This window comes from Numenius arquata, chromosome 1 (assembly GCF_964106895.1).
Source record: "Numenius arquata chromosome 1, bNumArq3.hap1.1, whole genome shotgun sequence".
Taxonomy (NCBI): Eukaryota; Metazoa; Chordata; class Aves; order Charadriiformes; family Scolopacidae; genus Numenius; species Numenius arquata.
This window is the reverse complement of record NC_133576.1, coordinates 8,879,909-8,904,565: the sequence shown is the minus strand read 5'-3', so window position 1 is coordinate 8,904,565 and position 24,657 is coordinate 8,879,909. Positions and strand designations below refer to the sequence as shown.

The 24,657-nt window shown below is 38.6% G+C and overlaps 1 protein-coding gene across 1 annotated transcript in view; it reads right to left on the bottom strand.

Moving 5' to 3' along the window:
• The window catches only part of SCUBE1 (signal peptide, CUB domain and EGF like domain containing 1), a 211,982-nt gene that overhangs the window by 46,521 nt on the left and 140,804 nt on the right, over positions 1-24,657 (bottom strand). The window contains exons 8-9 of the mRNA XM_074159203.1: positions 24,463-24,579; positions 3,451-3,573 (exon numbers count right to left, since the gene is read on the bottom strand). Of these exons, the coding sequence (XP_074015304.1) occupies positions 3,451-3,573; positions 24,463-24,579 (240 nt within the window). The remainder of the gene's footprint in view (positions 1-3,450; positions 3,574-24,462; positions 24,580-24,657) is intronic.

Genomic DNA, 24,657 nt, shown 5'->3' with positions numbered 1-24,657 from the left:
ACAAGTAAATTTCCTTTCAAATGGTTGGAATGCAGGGGAGGGGAAAGAAAGGGAAACCCCCACATTCTCCTTGTCTAACAAGGAGCCACAGCGTGAGAACCACTCCCTAGCAGAAGTAATCTGTGATTGACAATGGTTTTCTTTGCAGCCAGGGCTAAAAATGGTTTAGCTGTAAACAGACAAATGCAGAAGATTTTAATGCCCTTTACAAACGCGAGGGCTGCTTACACAAGCACTCTACACGCAGGGTGCCTAGCTGGTGGCACCAAGTGAGCAGCAAGCTTCAGAGTTCCTGAAAACCAATGAATTTTCATATCAGGGTATAAGCAGAATCACAGGAGAAAAAAAAAAAAATTCTTGCAATGGCCAGATTCACAAAACCTGGAGATTTATTCTCCAGGCAGCCCAGGCATTCGTATGTGTGATCTTAGGCAAGCTGCTGTATTTGGCTTCACCCTTCCTGCCTGAAAAACTGAGAAAGAAATACTTCCCTCTTCACAGAGAGGATGAATGTGTCTAAAGCACTTGGTACGATGGGGTGGAAGCTCTGCAAACAACCAGAACAAAGTCTGAGACTTTGATACAATTTCCCTGAAATCTTAAAGTCGGCTCCGAGGTCTACAATGAAAGGACATGGAGGAAATGAGATGAGGTGGGACAACCTCAGAATTTCACAGGGACTACGGAGGGACCTTTTTATTGAAACAGGTAAAATTGGCTTGTGCTGAAGTTAATGGTCATATGAAGAAAGTTATGCAGCAACAGCTTACTTGTATTTTTCAACAGTGTGAAAAATGTTGCTAACCTGAACTGTATCTCTGTGACTTTGCTCTTCACTGATTCTTGCTGGCCGATCAGACACAGTCACAGACTTATCCAAGGGTTTTGCAGGTTGCAAAAGGGCAAGTTTACCAGTTGCTTTCCACAGGCATTTTGCCCAAGGTTAGCAGCATCTGTTCCTTGATGATCTCATTTGGAGATGAACTCCCTATACACTGGGGAGGCCACCTGAACTAAATAGGACTCAGCCCCAAACAATGTAGACTTCTAAGGTCCTAACTTAGTATTTGGTAAACACGTTGAGTTGTAACTGAAAGAAATCCTTATTTTAAAAATGAAAACCAGAGGAAAAAGGCAATATTGACAGCAAGATTGTAAGTCATAGAAACTCTATTATGAATCAAAACAACAGATGTAAGATGAACAACAGCACCTTTTATATTTATAAATTAGACTTCTCTATTTCATGCATTGGAAAGGCTAATATGCTCAAAATAAATTTCCCTGAATCTGTCAGTAATGTTTTCTATGGTCAGTGTTGACTAGCCGTTACCAAAAAAACCCGCGGATGATTTATATTCCAGCAGAGTCACTAACCCCAAACCACATTTTTCTGTCAGACCTGACATTAATAACTATAACCACTTCCACTAACCATATTCTTTTTGCAGCGGAAGAAGGAAAGTACAGGTGATTCATACATCAGTGATTTCTTGATCTATATTCACTTTCCTTCTTTGTTAGCAGGCCTACTGACTGCATGAGTCACCAATTATCACCTTAAGCACCAGACAGGAACTAAATTATCACAGTGCTCCCTCCACAAAGCAGGCATCATACCACGTTTGCTGTAATCAGTCTCTGGGGCCCAAATACCTCAGACTTCAAACAGGAAATAACTTTTTCCTCACCATTTCACAGTATGAAGAACCAGCATTTCTAGGACCAGAGGAACTTCCCCCACCCAAAAATTCTCTGGGCTTGCTGTTGTTACAGCAACAGATAAGCTCATGAATCAGTGGAAGTACCATGCAGAGGCAGACAGACTGCCAGTCCTTGCTCACTGACAATGGAAAAAGTAGAATGGCCAGATCATGTTTATATTTCCATGTCTGAACACATGCAGTAGAGGAGATCAGCTACTGCTTCATTCCTTGCATGGTACGTACTGTTACAGGCGACTCACTCGTTCAGTAGCCCAGGCACACAAAGAAACAAAACTCAGTTGAACAACTTTTACAGAGCTGCTTCTGGTTTCCCATTATCACCATAGATATCTGATTATTTATACGTAGCTTTCAAAGCCAATTACTAAGACTTTGCATAATGAACAAATACATTTTGCACCACCTCTTGTCTAACAAGAATGCAGGGCTTGACTTTTCTCTTGAGTTTTTCACTGGTGTAATTACAATTACTTCAGTGGTGAAACTTCTGACTGATACCACAGTGAGAGCATGTCATGACACATGAAATTCATGAACCAGAAAGTATTCCTAACTATCTCTAAATACTTCAATGAAGGGAACATTTCTTTGTTTTTCATTTTGTCCCTATTTTTAGCAGGCACATCGAAACTTGACAACTTACTCTTGTCTGACATGATCCTACAATTTTATTTCTGCCCAGTCATGTGGCACTAACTGTGCCACTCTCAGCTCTTCCCATCCTGTCCTAGCTTGAAACCAACCTTGCACTGACTCCTTTGTGTCTAATCACAGAGGGAGTCAGGGTGGAGTAGGCTTCTCAGATGATGGAAGTACCAATGAGATGCAATGGAAATTTTTTGAATGACATGTATCTTCAGACTTTGGTTGCTCTTTTGTTGATGAACAAAGCAGCTCTAAAATGCTAATGCTGTTTTGGACTTCATAACTTTTACGTGTTCAAAACCCATGCAAATAATTAAGTATTAATAAGAAGACAATTCCTGCACAAAATTTTAAATGAATATGTCCTCCTTCCCCTTACCTCTCTACTGTTGCATGCTCATCTTTCTAGCTTTTTCTAGGAGGCTTTGAAAGAGTAAAGTTACAGAGCTCAAACCCTGAAGTGCCATTTCTTCAAAGGTACACGATCAGTACTTAAGTTGGAAATGGTTATGCACTTAATTAGTCATAGAATATATATAACATCATATGACTTAGATAACAAATCATGACATGCACAGCAAACAATATAAAACACAACTTCATTTGAATTCTCACAAAACACCTCTATTATCCCTCCATAAACACATTTTCTGTCCATAAACACATTTTCTGTCAGGCAAAGGAGAGCTCACAATTTTTTCAGTTTAAATTTTGCAAACGCTCTATTCCAATAAATTACTCTAAATGACTCCGGTGTAAATAAGATAAGCCTCTGTCCCATTAAGATCACAGCAAATTAGAGGATTTGAACATAAGGCTCTTTGCCTGAGTCTATTTCACTACACCATGTACATTTTCACATTTCAGCAGGACACTGGCATTCCTACTACTAAAAACAATGAAACAAATCATTTCCAAAAATCTAACCCCACCGGAGAAAACGGCAGGTCTTTTCTAACTTTACTTCCTATGACAGTATGATTAAAACCTGTAGTACAAATGACTTAATTAGAAAAAAAAGAAGAAAAAATCCACTGAAAATAACATGCCTGTTATACAAAAATTAAAATAAGATTACCTTGGCAGGTCCGTTCATCTGTGAGCAGTTTATAGCCTTTCTGGCAGCTGCACTCAAAGCTGCCAACCGTGTTTCGGCAGAAATGGTCGCAGCCACCATTGTTTACCAAGCACTCATCAATGTCTGCAAAGAATGAACAGGCAAAAATTTAGTTCACGACAGCAATTCAGCAGTTCAGGGCAGGAGTGTATGTGTTTATTCAGATCCCCAAAAAGGCTGCTGTCCCTGTTAGGAATCACGTTGGTCAGATGTATCCCTTCCCAAACCTTTCTAGGAAGGCTGATGAAAGAGCTATGGGCCGAGTTGTCCTGGAGACAGAGGTATTTCTCTCAGAACTGGAACTGTCAGATAACTCCAGCTGAGGCACCTTGATTTTAAAGAAAATTTGGGGAAGCTTCTTTGTAGATGTAGTGGTCTGCCTGACAGAAGACTTCAGCCTGTGTAAGATATGAATCCCTTACCTTACGTAGGAACCATCAAAACCCAAGAAAAAATGAAATAACAACAAATATAAAGAAAACAAGATTTGAATTCTCAAAAAATAGTTCTATTATCCCTACGTACAGAAACGTATGGATACTTTTGTTCTCAATTAGCATTATATGCTAGTTTGTCCATTATGAACACAGTGTCACTCAATATCCATTTTCATGTGTCTAACTTTTTGATATGGTATAACAGAAGAGCAACTGCGAGTGCATGTGAACTGTTGCTTCTTCAGTTATTCAAAAGGCAGAGCACTGAATAACTGAAGGCAGAGCACCTAGTGCCTTTATTTAAAAACCATTTACATATATGAAACATGGGATCAATCGCTCTTACTTTTAATAATGATTACGAAGTGCATTAATGAACTTGATAAGACCTCTGTTCTGAATTTCAGATTGGTGATTCTGCTTCCTCCACCTTGTAACTTCTCCCAAAGGTGTTGAAGAACTGGAATGACCAGTCCTTTTTCCAACCCATAAAAGCTTGTGCAATAAGTATATAATAGGTCACAGGACCTTATTTGAAATACAGGGCATCTTTCTATCCTCCTCCACTTATAAAACAATGCATCCACATTTATTTGAAAAATTAAAAATGTAGTTTTTATTTTCAGGAGACAATCAAGCTGCCAAAAATAGCTCTGTTTAGGAATGCATACAGCGAAGAAGAAATATGACATAGAGCCTTGGCTGCCTAATTCTGGAAGTGAAAACAAGATCTTTCAGAAAACTGAGTGGAGAGTGACGTTTCCTATTGAAAAGCCTCTTGCTGTAAGAGCTTTGAAACTTTAAGATAACAGCTGGCCATTTAAAAAGCAAATCCTGCAAAATGCAAATCTAGGTGCCAAAAGAGCTAATATGTGGAGATGGAAATTTATCAAAGACAGCATGATGCTGGTGAATGAAGGGCACATTTTAAAATTACTTGAATTTAGGATGACTTCTAGTGGATGTCATTCATTCATTTTTGAAAACATGATTACCAACATGGGAGAGGAGTATGGCTCTTACCAAGCTTCTGCATGTAAAATATAAACAGCAGCAAAAGGAATGATAAGGTAAATCTGGAAATTCAAATAGCTGAGAGGCAAATTCAGCCCTCTTTTCTAAACAGCACTTCACTGCACTGACATTGACAGAAAAATGCTCAGGAGGATGTACTACTCAAATAAGCAAGAACAACGTATATTGTTATAAAGGTTTGCCTATAAGCTGCATTTGTAGCAAAGAAAGTAAATTTGCTCTGAGACCCTCTGAACTAATACTACTGCTTATTGCTTTTGTGTCTGGTTCTGCGGAGGAGAGGCTTTTGTATTCATTACTATCAAAAGCATGAGGGTAGAATGGTGGGTAGCAGCCGTGGTGGTATTACACCCTGAGTACTTTGCACAAAGCCAGCTCAAATCTTTATGTCTTGGGTAACAAATTTCACAAAGTGATCTGAAACCAGGAGTTGTGTTTGTTGTCTGTGGTTCTCCAGTTTTGGTGATTAGGCTAGTCAAGAACAGATAACCTTAGGCTCCCAACTTGGTAAATCTGGTGAAGAACACACTGAGGGTTGCTCTGCGTAATACCATGAGCCTGGAGGCAGCAATCCATTTGGTTTCAGCTGTGACCATCAGCACAGGTCAAGAACAGCAGTGAAAACACAAGACTTCTTGGCCCAATTCCTGCAGGCTGGCATTCCCATTTGTAGAACTGATTCCTCCCAGCTCCAGTATGTGCAACTAGAACTGTGTTGCAGGTCTTATGATGGATTACCACAACAGTCCCATCCTTTGGTACAGCACAGGTGTAGCTAACTACAGTTTAGCTTGCCCTGATAAAGCTGTCGGATAAATGGAATTGTGAATTAAAATTACTAATATGCAATGCATCATAAACACACAGAGTAGTCATCCATCACGAAGAAGATCTCATTTACCCATGATAAGAACAACATGACCTTTGGGCTACTCTGCTGCCTGAGACTGCTTGAAGCAGAAATTACTTGCAGCCTGTCAAACACCATTCTGAAGTAAGGATTGATGTTTTAAATGACGGGCCCTGGATCTCACACGTTAAATTCCAAATTCCAGTCTCACTAACTTTCCTTCCAGGGTCTCTGAAGACCATAAGGGACAAAACTGAAACCCTCCTGGACTCAGAGGGTAGATTTGAAGCTGTTAATCATTGTAATTCCACTGACAACATAGCGTATCAGTTTTACACCAGCAATTCTTTGGAATAATTTTGAACCGGGATCTGGATAAAATCTGGGAGAGTCCACAGGAAAAGAAAGTATTTATTCATTTCTTCTTGCTGGAAAACATGACATGGCCTTTTGAAATCAGGACCATCAAAACAGAATAGAGGTCAAAACTGTTAGCTGAAAAAACATTCTAAATAACACAAACAGTGCGAATGTCTCTGCTTTCACTGTATTTCTTTCCATGGCCATAGCAAGACTGACAAGGCATGTAAAAATTATTTCACTCTATGGAGAGCAGTGCATTGCTGCATTTCACTTGGAAGAGAGCAGTATCCAACCGTATCATGTCTAACTGGTTCATAGAAATTGCACCGAGTCTATATCCCCACTATTTTTCTTTCCATAGCTATAAATAATTCGTGTTATGAGCCATGTGAAAACAAATGATTCTACCGTGTGAGAAGTTGAGGCCCCATTTATCTTTAAACTGACTGGTACCCAACTTTGTCAAGTGCCTGTTTGGACTTCACAGAGAGTGTGCACATCTGCCTATCATGTAGGGAACAAAAACAGAGTGGAAACCCATCACGGAATCTCTACCAGCTTTGAAATTATTTAGCCAAATATCCCCAAGCTATTATTGGGACTGTCTGTAGAGGAGTCATAAACCTGGTGTCTTCAAACATAGTTCTCAAGCGGCTCCTTTTCAACTGATGATGCAGGTTGCAGAAAAGAATGGCTCAAACTTTCCACAGTGCTTTGCTCCTCTGTATCCCCAGGAATGCAGAAGTATATAAAGAACTGTATTTCTCTATGGGGCTTGTATGTAAAATGCCTTGATGATCAGTGTTCAGACAATGTGCTGGTCATTTCAGACTAGGAGGTCTGATGGGCTTTCGGTACATTAGCAATAAAATCCCAAGGGATTTCTCTTGATGTAGTGAGTCAATATCATTAAATGATACCTCGCTCATACAAGCTGCTGATCTGCTACAAATGCCAACTGATGTGCCCAGTATAAATGGGACACATGCAGAAATGGAAAATATAAGCCCATGAAAAACCACTGAAGCATTAAAATTTACTAGTCAAAAATGTCAGGCGAAGGTATGGCATAACAGGCAACTAAGCGCTCGAGCCTCCCATTAGCCCTGAAAATGGTTCATTCCCCTCTGCCCATACAATTAAAACCAAATGAAAGCAAACATTTGCACAAAGGTAGCTAAAACTTTCTTTAAAGTTGTAATACTTTTGGGGGAAAAAAACCCCAATTGTAAATTAGTCTGGAGATGGAAATCAGCAACACCATCACAAAAGCTGTGGGCCCATCTGAAGCCAGAAACAAACCCTGGGTTGTCTCATTATTCACAAATAGTGGAGAAGTTCCACTCCAGCTTCAGGGGCTCGCTGTCATCTCTATGTGCATTGTTAAAATGTAAGTCCGGGCTTGCAGCAAATCCCATAAGCAAAGGCCTGGCACCAAGACAGACATTGTGGTGAAGTCAAGCACAACTACTCTCTGGATCTGCTTATGTGACCCTAGAGCCTTGTGGCATTTGTTAATAAGTCACAGTTTTGGTACACAGATCCAAGAAGTCTTTTAAAATGCCCATTCTTTGTAGTTACTTCACAAAGCTCTCAATGTACTTTTGGACACTCAAAAGCTAATTTCCGAATAAAGGAAGGGGCAATAATTTTAGAAGAAAGAAAAAAGAATAAATCAAATATTTCTGAAATAAATGTTTATCTTAAGTTTTCTGAGGATCTCAAAATATGAGGGCATCAGCTTTAAATAAAGGAACAGAAATTCAGATGCTTTGTGATAAGTTGCATAGCCGCAATTTGACTAGAGGGGACAGGCAGTCTGTTATTTTTATTTTCGTGTCCTTGTGAAGATGAGTAGGAAAGACTGCTCCTGTCCCACTTGTACCTTTCTCACATCTGCTCAGTGTAATTCATATTTGGAAGGACATGGTTCTGATCAGAGTGTGTGCATGCGTGTGTGAACATATAAACTCGCAAAGATTTGCCTTGCTGCATACAAGTGAGAACAAATTAAAAAGTAGGGATTTTAGGCAACTTAGAATTTAACATTTCACATAAGCTGCTTACAGGCAAGTGAAAGGGTAATCAAAGTGCAATCTTCACTTAGCTGTTGAACAATGATGGATATGGAGATTTCCAAAGCCTCATCACAGGCGGAAGTGAGGCTTCTCCTTTCAATGGCTGGACAAATATTTGAACTGATTGTGTCTGTCTAATCCTTTGCAGTTTTAAAATGCTACCTAGCTCCAGGAAAATATTATACTCCCAGATCAACCTGAAATAATTACAGAAACTTCATATCCTTCTTGTTTTTATTAACGACGGCATCTTAGGATTAATAATGCTATTACCAGCATACAGTGGACAACAATATAGACATATTTTCTGCAAAGTGGGCTAGTCTGCTAGTTCATCTTATTCCCCGTTTTCGTAATTTTCCTTTGCTTTTCTTTCCTTCTCTTTTCTCATGCTTCTACAAATCACCACTGTCCCCTAAACCTTATAACTAGCGTTGCCCTGTTGACACAGGTATTAGTTCCCTGATGCACACAGACCACAAAGTACTTTATAAAGCAGCCACAAAACTTTTTAAGCCCATGTCAGAAGTGGGGAAATAGAGGCACAGGAAAACAAACTCATCCACACTTGAATTCAAGCCCAGTGCACAACCCAACAGGCTACTTTGCTTAGACAGTGTGTCAATCAGTACAGGCTTGCTCAAAACACATGTTGTTCTTCATATTGCTCTACATTACAAATATTACCAAAGCCACCAATGCTCAAATTGCAATTCTTTCAATATTTGCCCAACTTGAAATACATTAAGTAACTTGGGATCAATGTAAACATAATCTATCAGGCTACACTTGCAATGCACTATATAACATTTTCCATAGTTTTAAATAATATATGCCAGGGGTATTTTAATAAGGTATAAAGATAATTTCATATCCTCAGACTATTGGATTCAGTGCCACTCTGAGAAAATCTAAATCAAAGTAGAACCTAGGTTCCACTGTTCCCTCCAGAAAACCTAAAGCCTGCTGTTGTCTGGTAGTTTACAGGGAGTTAGAAATCCTAGTTCCAGTTTTATAATGGATTTATTGGCAAGTTGTAACGCCTCTCTACTTTACTCCATCTGTATAATGGGTTATTGGTAATTATTACTTGATATGTTCAGGACCAATACTTTTAAACGGATTATTCTAATTAAACAAAGCATTTCGAGTCAAAGTTATTTACTGTCAAAATTTTTTAGTGAAATTACAGTTGTTTTTCATTTGTGGTCTGGGCTTTCGAATGATTTGATACAGCAGCCTGTTCCATGTTGGTAGTGTTTTGCCCTGGAAGATTTTGTGAATATGTGGAGAACTGTACCGCAGTCTTTACTTCAGGTAGTACGTGTGCTGTCCCACCACTTCACCTGTGACTGTGCTCTCCCACTGTAGTTCACTGCCTCTAACATGTTTTGCATGTCTCAGGAAGGAATAACTCTATTTATGTAGTGTTTTCTACTTGAGGATTTCAAGGGCCAGCAGCTTATCAGCTTCATTACATTAAACCTACACAACACTTCTGCGGGAGAGATAAGTTTAATTAATTCTCCTTTAAGAAATGTGAAACTGAGGCAGGTAGGGTAGTGTGTAACTTCCCTGCATCAGATAGCTACAAAATGAAACAAGGCATATATTACAGCACCTCTAATTTGAGTTTTGCACTTCAGTGACATCCTCATTTTCCCTCCCACAGTGCTAATTAACTGTAATGTATGATAATCATTACTGAAGTGAAGTTACACTAAGTAGCAAATGAAGGTTCTCTGTTTAATTAGCTTTATGGTTAGGTTGTGGGGCAAGGCATTTTCCTAATTAACAGAATTAAAACTGGACTGGGCAGACAGGAATGAGTGTAATTAAATTTTAATCTCCCTCATCCTAAAAACAGGCTGCCCACAAAATAGAGAGCTTTGTGTAAATGCTCTTAGAGCATGGAAAGGTTGAGGCAGGTTTCAACACATTTCCCTCATGTCACTTTCTCCATTTTCACCTGTTATCTTTGCAATTGTACGAAGAAACCTGTCTTCCAACACAGATGGTAATCTGTCACACAAGGATTTAGGTGTCAGCTATTCTCCTCCAGGACATATCCACTCTGACATTATCCACCAACCAATCAATAAAAGAGTCTGCCAGGCTGCCAAGAGATCAATCACCTTGTAAAACAAACATTATGTCCTATTATTTTCTTATTACAGTTAATTAGATTTATAAAACACAAAAAGCTTCGCAAGTGAAAAACTTAGAAATGCTGTCAGAACAGTTTAGGCCCTGATTTCTCATTTGTGAAAGGGAGGGGATTTACTAAATCTAATGTGAAAAGAGAGGATTTTCATGTAAAATTTTTGCTGAACACTGAATTCTTTTTTAAACTTAAAAACATGTTAGTGCAATGCTACGAACCCAAACAGTGCAAACTGTCTTAGGCTGTGACACCTGAAGGTGGACTGAAGACATAAAGAAATAGACTGATAGAGACTTTTACTGTCTAGGCTGAGCTGGATGCAAAAACTAACCACCCCCCCAGCAAAAAAAGAAAAAAAAAAAGCCATAGGAATCACCGAAAATAAAATTAGTTTTCCTCCCACCTAACATTTTATCAACCAAAATTCTTTTTATGAAATACTGGAGAGGGAGAAATAAGTGTGCAGTTAAGACTCCCATTTGTACTTGGGGACAACAAATAACGTCTCTCTGTCCCACAAAGCGTGTGGAAAGTCCAGTACATCGGACTCCAGGAAGCTCAGATGGTAACAATGGCCATGTAAGTACCTGCAGACCTGGAGGCTGTGGTTAAAATAGCGGTACGGAATTGTGCAAATGCATTCAGCTATTTATCTACCTTAATTATTCACACAGCCAATATGACCATAATAATTCCATGTTTGATGTTTCTGCATTTTATGCAGGGGGAGCTGGTACAGAAGAACTATATAGGTCACTGCAGGTTACACAAAATAGCAACTGTAAAGGAGTTAATTCACTGTTCCTTAAGGTAGAAATCAGACAAAACTGGGAAGCTGACATCCTGGGCATTTTCTCTCTAGTAGGTCTCATTAAAAAACACCACTGTGCTCTTACCATACTCAATTTTTCCCGTGTAATCTCAATGAAGAGCACAGGGGGAAGTGAGCAAGCTGTGCACTATTGGACCAAGACACAAGAATCCCTAGGCTTAGCATATTAACTCAATTTACCTTTACTGACAGTTGTTTTCATTTCCTCCCTTGGAATTATTATCTGCTCAGGAAAGCTGTGTCCTTATTTCCAAGAATCTCAGTTTGCTTCTAAAAATTTTGTTTGCTTTAATTAAATAAAATTTGAAAATAAAATTGGTATCTAATATATATTTGAAAATAAATTATTGGTATTGGTATTGGAAGATACCGATGCTCTCTCTAAAATCCCATTGAGACTATGCTATCTTTCCTCTGATAAAGCTGGTCCTGCTGAAAAGGACAGCTGAATACAATTAGCCCACGATAGTTCAAATGCCTCATAGCTGATAATGAATGAAGTAAATTTGGCCACTGACCAAAAATTAACCCTCCAAAACTTTTTGAAGACATTACTTCAACTAGCCAGGGATCTCTTCTGTACCAGGGAAGACAAATACCTCACTGAGAGCAGGATCTAGCCATATAAAAAATAAGCTGTATTTTATGATGAAAAGAACACTAATAAAAGAATGAAAAAATACTGTAAGTTTTGAATGTTGGTAGCTATGATTATGTGAGTAGTCAACTCCCAAATTATAGAAAGCACAGCACACTTTTACATAATAAACTGCGGTTGCTGATCCTCAGGGAGCTTTATATTGTTGAATAAATGCAAGGTCTTTTCAACAACTGAAATGCAAAATATGACCCTCCCAAGCATTAATTTAAAGGATTTGGCATTTTCAAAGGGGAGGTTCACAAAGACAAATAACAACTGCAAGTTTCCAGGGAACAGGGATATTGCCTAGTCATGAAAAACCCCTAACTTAGTACACATGAATTTATTTTGTGGGGATAGATGGAACCCTTGGGAGGGAACGACACTGAATGAGTTACATGGCAGCTGACCCAAGTCTGCAATTTTTTAATGGAAGATAATCTGTTATATTATATTTGTCTGTCATGAACAAGTCTACAGCAGACAAATGAATTCTATGTCTTTAACCTAAAAAAAAAAAAAAAAAGGCAATCCCCTCCAAAATAGTGAAAGTTCCACACACATTCTTGATTAGATAAATTTCTAGCAACAGTTAGAAGGCAGATGTTATCCACAGTTTTGCTTCTTGGATTCTGCTCTCCACCCTCTCTTCTTTTTTTTTTTTTCTTCCATTCAATTTTCTTCTTTTTGACAAATTTCACCTGTGTTGGTATCTAAAATTTGCATTTCCTCTCATTTTTTTTTAAATCCCATGGGTTTATAATTCCATTTTTCCTCACTGTGGCCTGGAATTTCAATTTTCCCTTAGAAAGTCTGGATCAACTTATACCTATATAGCTAAAATTCACTGTTCTGATGCAGTTGACGTACATACCCATCAGTCAGTGTCCAGTTCCTCATTTTTCTGATCCCCTCGGTAGGCTTCTGATCACTTGCAGCCATCTGCCACCAGGAGTTTTCTATCTTTTCCTCCCCCAAATCCCACACGTTTTCTGCTAGTGACCAGCATCTCTCTGTCTCTCCAACATCTCCTCCACCACCTATGGTTTCACCACCAACTCTGCTGACCCTTCTCCTCTCTCTGTGCCTCCCTCTGTCCCTCAGTCAGACACCCTGTCATCTTATCACATGCCACATTTGCCTCTGGACCGACAAGTCAACTCCCTCTTTCCTTTAAAAAAGTGGGGAAAAAATTAGAATCCTAATCCTGAGTCACCTTCCAGTCTTATCAAGCCTTGAAAGAGTTGTTTCGAGGGCAGAAGTGCTGGGCCAGAAGACTATGGCCCCCTCACTGGACATGACACAGAGCTCAGTAGAAACTGAGCTGCTGCAGCTGTCTGCCAGATGCTGCTACCGTTTGCCTCACATGATCTTATTCAATATTCGTTGTCTTGAGACTGGATAACATCGATGTAATCACATAAAATGACCATGGCCTCAGCAATAAGGCTACTGCAGACAGGTCTTTATGTTTGCTTCTTTAATCCACATTTAGGTAGCTACTCTGAAAATGTTTTTGTAGCTACCTGGGAGCTCATGCTCTGGTCTGATTTCCTAGTCTTACCCATCTCTTCTAAAATAAGCAGCTCTTTTGATAAACTGACCTTGACTATTGCTCTTCCATCAGTTACTCAGTTTTCCCTCTCTCAGTCCTGATCTTTGTGAGACTTTTTCTTTGGACACAGATGGTCTTGCATCTTGCTTAAGTCCTATCAAATAAAAAATAACCTCAAAACCACCTCTTATTTAATATTCCCTTTTGGCTTTAGTCTTCCATTTGTCACTCCTATCAAATACATTTAGAAAACTTCCTTTGCGTCTTCTTATTTCACCAACTACCAGTCTACCTGTTCTCTCTCCAGCATAGTCTGTGCATATGGTTGGCTCCTATGCCAAAGAATACCCTCTAGAAGCATTTACTGGGTTACACTATAACACAATCTTCTTGGTGCTTTCCCAAAGAGGTTACAAAGCGTGTGTTCTCAGAAACTCTTGCCAGTACTCAAGCACTGAACAGGACTGACAGAAGTCCTAATTTTCCTCTCATTTAATGTTGGGTTTGGTTCTTTTGTCTTTGGTTAGGCCACTGCATCTATTGTTTCATAGTCCTAAATGACCCACTGGCTGCCTTTGGTTGCTTCTTTGGCAGAAATGCTTCTATTTTCTTAATCATAGGAGTTTTTTCAGAAGAGGAGTAGTATTAGAAGGGTGAAGAGTCAGGGACATCCTTTGCTGCTGCTGCTGTAACATCTACCCAGAAAATCTGTTGGTTTCCATAAATCACCTGAGCAGTTTGAGATTCTCACAAATCTGCCTTTACCAAGAAGCTATCTGCTTACTTCCAGAAAATGGCATGTAATCTCATGATGCTTTAACTATGCAGAAGCACTGGAAAATGGTCAAAGCTTGTTTGTCAGAAGGCATTTTAAAGAAAATTCAGCTATTTTAATTGATCACTTAATTGCACATTTAATCTGTGCATCACATGTATATAGAAAATGACTATTTCGGTTCCTCCTAAAAGCACTAGTCTAGTCACACACATTTTCATTACCATAATTCTTCACATCAGTCTCATGTTCATGAATTTATTTAGGTGATGACTTCTCATGCAAGGTAAAGACATTCCTCTGTCCACTCTCCATTTATGCATGTAAAGATCCAAGGGGGTTTTGTATTTAATTTTTTTCTTGTTTTTAGGATAAAAAACGGACCTCAGCCACAAGATTTGCATTTGCCTTGTGTTCATCATGGAGAAGGCAAAGGTATTTTTTGGTTTTGTTTCCTGGCTGTAGTGGCTTGTGATTATATCTGATCTCTTCTATTTTCTGATAGCTCTTTTCTTACATGTACAGAAAACAAACTCAAATTATGTTTATATTTTAACATGCACTTATTTCTAGTTACAAACACTGGGAGGGTAGGTTGTTGTAGCTTGAAAGCACAGTCTTGTAAGGGATCTGATGGAAGCAGAGTTGCTGTATAATGACTTACGAAAACTAGATCTCGATTTGACTATTGGGAAGTTTACTCTTGGTTTAAGCTGATAAGAAACAGGGAGAAAGCCATCAGAGAGAAAGAATGGCTCAAAATAAACCACTTCAGTAAACACTTAAGGATTGTTAAAAGACAACACATACTTTAATAACTAACTTCTAAAATTCTATTCCTTGATTCCAGACAGCTTGTGGACTGGCTTTGACAAACAGACTATGGCCCCTGCTGTTGATAAAAATCAAGGACGTCTGATTTCTTTGGAATAGGATGTTTTACTGAGGGAGTGACACAGAAAATAGAAGGAAACCAGACAGGGACTGAAATTTTGTCCTGTATTGACTTTCACATGAGTGGAGAACACAGGCCTCTTTGCACCACTGTATTAACATCTACTTTTTTCTTAGATTTTGTTTCTTTTGTTGAGAGCAAGAAGAGTCACTTTATTCCTCACTGGTCAGACTCTGAAGGGAAGTGGAATGGGTAACCCAGTTCAAAGATATTTTCAAGGCAAGTAGAGTGGGTACCCTATAGGCTGGGATTAGACTATTTGCATGTGCTTATGAGCATGTTATTGTGATAGCATATGAGTTCAGAGGGTACCAGCTGTTCCATGTTATTTCCCAATGCACATATCTTTAAGCTTGTGCAAATAGGAGGTAGCTTAGCCATATGATGTAAGACCTCTAATACCATCAGGAATTACCAAGGCTGATGTGGTTATTTTTCCTTGGGGTCACCTATTCTTCTGACCGTATTCTAAAACATGGGACACTGTGGGATTCCTGAGAGAAGCAAAAGACACAAGGTCCTTAATCAAAGTTGATACCCACTGAGAGCTGATGCATAGAAGAGCGGACAGACATTCTAGTTAGGTATCCATGGCAGGGGCCCTTGGGGATAAAAGGATGAGTCACAGAAGGTGCAGTCTATACAAAGGCCTGAGGATGACAACCTCTATTTTAAAAATGAAATAGTAATTTTCAATGTCTTTTTTTTTTTTTCTGAGGTTCTGGACTTGAAATCCCATAAAGATTCAATTTTATGAAATGTCTGAGAAATTTCTCCCTAAAAAGCCTGAACTGTATCAGGCCAATCACCTAAAAACTTTCTATCACTAGCCACTCCCAGGAATCATGGTTAAAATGTTCTATCTACTTGGGTCAGCTTCATCATAGAGGGTCTAAGCACTCACTATATCTCAAATCTGTTTCCATTTGAAAAGTTTTCATTTCTTTTTCCAGTGGAGATACCAAAATATTAAACTGAACCCTACTGAGAGTAATCCTGTCTTTCCCTTAGTTTCTTTTTACAGACTCTAAGCAACATGCATATTATTGCTCTGGGATACCCCAGAGCAATCCAACCCAGATACCTTCATTTATGCGCAGTAAGCAGAGAGAAGCCACTTATTACCTTAAATGAAAAGCTGCTCTCACTAGTCGTCACCGTACCTTTGACTGAGGGTGAGGCTAAGGGACCATTTTCTGTATGCTGCTTTCCAAACCAAACTGGGAACATAAGGCAACGTATCAGCAGAATGTTAACAAAATTTAATGTGCTGTACACCAAATTGCTCTGCCTCAAATAGCAATGGTACAAACCAGTATTAAAAGTGAGACTAAAACCTCTCTATTAACTACATAAATTATCTTAAAGATATGACACAGAAGTAAATGGCCATTTCAGGTGCTGCAATTATGATGGGAAATGTAATCAGCGGAAAAGGAAGTAAGACGAGCTTTCCGCTTTTGCCAGACATCCTCTTCATAAAAACCCACTGCTGCTTGTAATCTTGTGTCTGACATTTATGCTGACATTTGCTGGTACCACAGCACTCTGACTGCAGTGGAGGTGATGACTGCCAGCAACTTACTTCATTTAAGTTTATGCTTTCACACCATTTGCATGTGTGCTTTCTCCCTTTTTTTAAGAGAGCACTGGAAAATGCTAACGGCTCGTTATGGCTAACAGCTAATGGCTTATAATGCTTATGTACCTCAAAAACTGTATGTGTCTAATGTGGAGGCAGCTAAACTGACCTCTTCACATGTGTTAAAAAAAATCTTCCTGTTGCTAGAGAAAGGTGGGAAAAGCTCTTTTTGTATGTCCCAGGACCTGCTCTGGGTGCCAATACAATACCTACTGACACCAACGCCATGTAATGTAGAGCAGGCACCAATATTGCTTTCACTATGTGGAGTATCAAAGATAGGACACTAAAGGATACTACTAATGGAAGATGTACAGAAAGCAGACTGAGGATCTCAAGTAAGAGTAGCCAGGCAGCTATGAACAGATTTGCCCCTAAAAGCAACCTCTAGAAGTTTAAATTCTTGAGATCACTGAAATTCCTTTTAATTTAAAATGCTGATGTATGTGAATGAATTCAACAAGGAACATAATTCCACCTTTATAGCACAGTAACTTAGCGATTCTAATGCAATACATTCCTCAGAGTTACGCAGAAGCTAAATATCTAAATTCTGAAGCTGTGCACCTTCAAATGGAAGTTGTGCAACTTCAAATGGAAATTACACACTTCAACAGGGAACTTAGTTTACCTTTCAGCATGCTATTTTAGTGATGTCTCCTCTAATGCTTCTTATGCATTTATGAAAAAGTCATGTATACCTTTGGTAAAATGATGGTTTCACTTAAACAGAAACCTAAGCATTTTCTGTGGCAATCTAACAGCGGAAAATTTTGTATTTGGGTGACTACTTTAAAGGAGATCTTTTTATAGCTAAGGAAGAAAACTAGAACAGTGCCCAAACCAAAAAATAAAAAAAGTTCATTCACATGAATTCATTTGTGCCTGTCTTGTATTTGCCTCTTAGGTGAGACAAATCTTAGTTCAGAAGACCTGCTCCAAACCTATAGACTTGATTCTAAAGGCACTGAGACACTTATATGATGTGAAAAGTGTGGTCATATGTGCCACTAAAGTTCTATCTGCCTTGGTGTAAACTTGACATGCATATATTTTACAGTTATCTTGCACAGGGACATATTTTACTGTCAAACTTTTACTGGCATGTAAAAAAAATGGCAAGTAGATCAGGGATATTAACCAAACAAAACCTGAGCTCATCACAGGCAATCACTCCTACTGCAAAAACCTCCCCACTTAGGCAATCAGTGAAAAAAATACACCACTCTGAAACTTCTCCAATCAATGACAGTCAAACAAAGGTATCATCATAACTCAAGCAAGCTAATAGCTAATGTACTAGATTAACAACTGCATCTTACTAATAATAAACAATAAAAATAACCTGCCACTCCTCCTGGTGTTCCTTTCTAAAAAAGAGGAAACTTTTTCAGTTTCACGTGAACTGATTGGGACTGACAAGATGCCATTCTAAAAGCTTTAGTCAATTTAATGCAATTTAGAGAAAAAACCTAAAACAAATTTTAAGTAATTTCGACTAATGGAATGATGGAGGAAATCATAACTGTTCACAGATATTCTCTAGCCAGGAAATGAAGCCAAATTGGCCAGCTAAACTGTTCATTGTGAGCTTTTCACTTAGTGTTAGTGTGTTCTGAATGAAAAGAGAGGAAAGCCTTCAACATCTGAGTCATACTTTCATACCAAACTGATGTCAAGCATTAATATTAAACATCTAATTAATTAGTCCTTTCAGTTCATATTTAACAAAACATGACATATTTTACTTCATTGAAACTCATTCTGTAACAAACTCTTTCCTCACAGAAACAATTCCATTTTCAAAATTTAATTCACTTTCAGGGTTTCACTTTTTTTGTATCCAAAACCAATTTAAAATGCATTTTCCTGCTGGGATAGGCTGCAATTAAGAAAGATAAAAAAGAGCAATCTATGTCAACCTAATAAAGCCAATGCAAAGATTCCCTTTTATTTCAATAAACTTTGATTCCATCACTTGGCTGAAATTATTCCTTAGTCTCTATGATTCCTGCTCTTCTTTTCTAGATTGCTTAATGATAAGGAAGGTTGCAAAGTTGAGTTACTGGACAAACCATTCAACGCTAAGACACTTCTGATGCTCCCACTGCAGCACAGTCAAGTATTTAAGCATGTAAGTGCCACATTTCTTCACTGCATCTGAATGCAAAAGGATGGGGGCCTGTTTCAAGCAGTAGAGAGCACACCACATTGCTGGGTAACCATGACAATGAGACAGCAGGAAGAAGAAATGTTTGCCTAAACAGCATCCAGTCACATAACCCCAGCGTAACACTGCTCTAGTTAAACAATATGCCAGAGGGCTAAGAAGAGCTTACTTAGTGTTGCATAGTAAATAAAATGCCCCATCTCTAGGTGGAGACGTGCAGGGACCTTTCTGTCTCCTAAATATATGTCCATGAAATCACCTGGGCTTGGCAAAGATCTGCTCGTGCACGTGAATTAATACTGCTGTATTTAGCCACAGCTGGTGGCAGATTATCAATGTAACATCATATTGCTACTAAAACCACTGACATTCTAGTTCAGCTAAGTATCTACCTCCCCAAAATCCCACTGTCAAGCTCACCTATGAAAATCATGCAAAACAGAAAGTCAGCTAAACAAAATAATACATATCTTGCTATTAAAAAACATCTACGGGACATTGCGAAGTTAGGTGGCACTTCACAGATGTTTACAGAAAAGCCATATTTGACATATGGCTTTTGCTCCATAACCCCCTTAGAACTCTAGTTATACTTCTCTTCTCCTACTTAAAAATAACATTTGCTCTACCATTTGCCTCTAGGAGTTCAGCAAGTGCTGCATCCCACACAGTTCCCCTAGGTCCATGTGTACAGTACTGGGAAGCTGCATCATTCTGGGGCACAAGAGTGCCTTGGGGGCACAGTTTTTTGTTAAATCCCTGAGGCAGAGACGGAGCACATCAGACACACGGTCCTTCATTTTACACCATGCCAGAAGCCTATGGCCCTTCCTCTTGCTCTAATTCACTTCTTAGGGAGCCCACAAACAAAGCCCCCGTCTCTCTCAGATGTTTTTTGCAGTCATTCCCAGACCTTCTCTACTGTAAGTCCTGGAAGAAGAATGCTCCCTTGCTCAGCTTGTCTCCTATCCCTCTTTAGCTGCCCTTGGGCAGATGACCCCTTTATTGTTTGATCCAGTTTGGCAGCTGGATTTAAACAACCTTCAGAAATCTGTGCTAAGTCTAATCTAGTCTGACTTCACTCCTCTCAAACCCACAAGTTTTTTGCAAATGAGCCTCCTGCTTTATCAGCTACATAAGTTGTATTTAATATAATTAAAATGCTAAACTGATGAATCTTCTCACTGAGGGCAGATTATTGCTGGATGTGTGAAAAGGGTACTCAGCAGGAAGGATGCACAGAAACCAACAAGCAAGGGAGCCAGGGACCGCAGAACCCCTGATATGGACAATACAGGGGATATTAAAAAGTGGGTAGGAGGCAATGAGCAGTAAGCATCATGCGCCACTATGACTTTTCATCCTCTAGTTCCCTTTCTGTTTGCATTAGCTGACTTCTGTGGGATGACTTGGTAGGCATTTAAGGAAATGTGTAGCACACTAATTGACAGCATCGAGTGAACTCAGCATCAAGCTGGGATCACCCAGTTACAGTGGTAGGAGAAATTAAATAGCATTAATTAGAGGGAGAATATGGGACTCTTTCAGCCTGGGATGTGTCTCGTCTCTTAGCTGACAAAAGCATCCATGGTTTGGCTTATTAAGAGCCAAGTTTATAGGAAGGCTGAAGAGGAAAAAGGAGCATTCTTCATTGTGTGCCAACCCAGCTGAGGGAAGACTTGAGTTTGACACTGACTTTTAAAGGACAGCAAAACACTAATGAATTTTTATCCCAACCACCATTAATACATCTGAAGATCTCTTTTAACTAGACCACAGACAGCACTTTTGCTGTTATTTCATTCCGAGATCAGGTAAGTAATACATGCAAGGGAGAAAGAACCAGAGATAAAAAATATTTTTTTAGCTTCTAGAAACCAAAATAATCTTCTGCTACAGTAGTCTTCCTACTGGCTATACAGCTACCTGTACATATTCCATGTTACAACTTTCTCCACAACAATTTTCTCCCCTATTTTATTGACATTTGATATAAAACAGACTGCACTCTGCATTAACAAAAGGAGCTTGATTCTGTGGGGTAACAATGAACTCATTTCCCACTGAGCCTGTGAAAGAGGTCGACATGCATAATGGCTAAAGGTAGGTACCTTGTATTACTTTGAAATTGCTTCCCTACACTCTCCATTCCCTGATACATTGGGAAAGGGCCAGGAGAAATGCCAGTTTCAGTTCTGACTCAGTTCTGTACTCTGTGATTTGAATCCATCCCATCTTTTATGACAGAACTATAGAATATGAAATATGATACTTCAAAGTGTAGAACAATTAGTTACATTTAATAGGGTTTATTTGCCATCTTTTGGCAAATAAAGCATGTTTACATGTACCCTTTCTTAAAAAATTGCCTTTCCTTTTGTATGTGTACTTGCCTTTTTTCTATACTAAACAGTTAATGAAATTCCAAACCACTAAACAAAACCTATGAACATTTTGGGCAGTAAACTCTTTTTCCTGATATATTTCTATACAATGCCTAAAACAGACTAGTCCTGATTTTTTTAACAGAACCATCTAGAAATTTTTGTTATTTAGAAAAATAATATTTTTTATTTCATTAATTTAAAAATAAAAATGTTCTTTCATTTACCTGATTTGCGTGTAAAAAATAAGTAAGAAAACCGGCAATAGACTTCCATAAAATACCAGTATGGTAAAAACGCACTATTGAGGAAATCACCTACAAATGAGCTAGAATTACAGATTAATAAATTACACAATGTCCACCTCAGAGTACTCAAAAGTTCAGATGTTTCTTTGGGTCTTATTAAAGCCTCTTGAATCTAAGTAACTACATCACTTCACATAGTAGCTGCACTATGTAAAATGTCTTAGAGAGGAAGATGCCAAAACGGACCGAAAAATAGTAGACTTTCCAATGAAAACATTCTTTTTGGTCAACATTATTTGCTAAATTCTACCTAAGCATATTAATCATTTTGCTCAACCCACAAGTGCATTTTTTGATTAATATATTAATTATCCCTTCAATTTCTCTCAGCTTTTCTTACATGTCCTGTCTCTCTACTTTCCTGTAATAGATAATGGCATATCTTTCTCCGGTATTTAGAAATATAACCTCTCTTAAAATGATGGTTCTATGAAAAATCTTACTTGGAGATGCTGTGACACTTGATGGACTTGAAAACTGTGCCCAAAAAAGACAGGATGTAGCAGCTGCATGATCCCTGAAGATGCTTTAAAGTGCATCCAATAGATAATCCATTGCTCTTACCACTCAGAGGTAATGTTAGAGCTAGAGGAACAATGAACTGTATATATGAGAAACTGTGGGCCAGTCAAGAAGAGTAAAGAGATAAAAAAAATCAAAGGAAAAAACACAAGCTGATCACTCTTTTCTTTTGGTCCCTACAGAACTCAGAGGAAAGAATATGTGCACGCTGAATTTCCCGGCCCCAGACTTTTCCAGGCTTTACCTATTTACCATCAATGTCACTCCACCAAAATGTTCACTTTTGCACTCAGATGTAAATCTTAGAGAGCAGTCCTGCCCACAAAAGCCACGGAAGAAGCTTCACTGGTCAGTTTATGTGCAGGATCCTTTGTGCGCAGATTTAAATGGGAAGTTACTTTAGCTTCAGGGAAGCAGAATCTGGCCCAGATATCTCACAGCGCAATACATTAGATAAATATTTTTAATTACAGTTAAATTAAATGCAAAATATATTTTACCATTTTATGATAAAGAGTATTTCCTAAAATGTCAATAAAGTTTAAAAAGAAACGGCCTGGTTGGTTTGTTAAACCATGTGAGTTAATTTCCAGTTGCTGCTTATTTTAAGAAAGTAGGAAAGAATCTGCAGCATCATAAAAATACAGATTCTGTTTCTTATATTTTCTTCTCATAAAAAAAGGGAAAAGAAAAAAACGTGAAAGAGCTTAGAGCTAGGATATTTGGTTTGAGGATCAGTTGAATATTTCAATTTTGTCTGTAGCACTAATTATAGACTTGATTATTATATAAATATTGTTTCATATTAGTTCTACAACCCAAATTCTAAATTTAGAATTAATCTTTTTTTTCATGATGTTGTTTCAATAATAAACATTATGATCAAGTCTAGGTGTATGTTACAGTATTAAAATGCCTCCTTTTTAAGCACTCGGAGGAATCACTGTTACTGCTCTGCTATGGCTTAGCTAGTCTGCCTGTAAAAATGAAGATTTATTTTTATGTGGCTTGAACTAAAACAACTGATTTTTGATGTGTGCTCACCCTTAACTATTAACATTGTGTGCAATGGCAGTTTAAATGTTTTATTTTCAAATAAACAGGCAAATGGACTGTTATTTCTATAAATACTAACAGGATCATGCCCAAGCGCTGGGATTTTTCAGCCTGGAGCAAGAGGAAACCACACATTTTCTGTTTATTTTTGTGGGTTTTACTATTTTAAGTAACATCGAGCCTCGGACTAAAGATATTCTGACATTTCTGGTTACTTTGAAGGAAAAAAGTCCCAATAGTTTCTTAGCAAGTCAGGTTAACTTATGGTAAGTCTCTGAGTGATAAAAAAGTATTGTCTGTGACAACAATATATGCAGTGTCCTCCTGGACGTCCATCACCAAGTGTTTTGCAATGGAGCTCAGAAGAAATTTGTAGGAAGATGGGAAAATGATGGAAAGAGGGCCTGGTCCTACGAACATGTATCCAAATCTACTCACATGCATAGTGCCATTAAGTGTGATTCTGCAGGGATATCTGAGAACTGTCCATCTCTCCTTAACTGAGAACAGATGTTGACAGTGATATCAGATGCTCTTTTCTCTCTTCCCCTGACCTCAGTTTAAACACTCTCACGAAGGACAAAATGCCAAGGTTCTTGTGCTGCCTTTAGAACAGTAAAATCTGAGCATCAGCTGTATGCTTTAGACCTGTGCGCTAGTAAATGTTTTGGTTTTCCTTTGTAGCTGGCTACTTATGTTTTGAAGGGGCAGAACTGGACAAGTGTCTGGGTCTTTTTTTTGTTTGAGCAATACCTCTGCATCTTTTGGTTGGCTTCACTTAGTAATAACCAGTTGATTATCTGCAGGTAACACAGTACTGGTTGAGAATTGTAACTTGATTTTTGAATAGACAAATTCAGACACCATTAGATGACCGAAGTTCTGCAAGAGTATCAGACTATCCTTTGAAACTGAAGGCTTTTTGCAGCCTATGGTTGTTCCTCTAAATCTCTGGTCAGTTTGAAACACTTTGACCTCTGTATCTCATTTCTTTTCAGTAATAAAACCCCCTAATAAATAGAGAGAAAAATGATTGTAATAGGTAAATACAGAAAAATTAGGGAAGGAGAAAGCTAATGAACTCAGTTGCAATCACTACGCCAGTATTGCCTTAACCTAAAAGTATTGATTAAATAGCTGAATATTTACATCTTGTACTGGAACCACTGAAGGCAAACGGTGCATTGCAAAGCAAACAGAAGCTGACCTTTGCACGTTTTCCCATCAGGCTGCAGGGTAAATCCAACTGGGCAACTGCATCGTACCCCTGTCGCGGTATCCTTGCAAGTCCGATCACAGCCTCCATTATTGACAGCACATGTTTCTGCAGAATGAAAGAGAGAGAGAGGGAGAAAGGGAGTGTAATGAAATGTTCTGGGGGAGGGGAGAGGCACCGACTCTT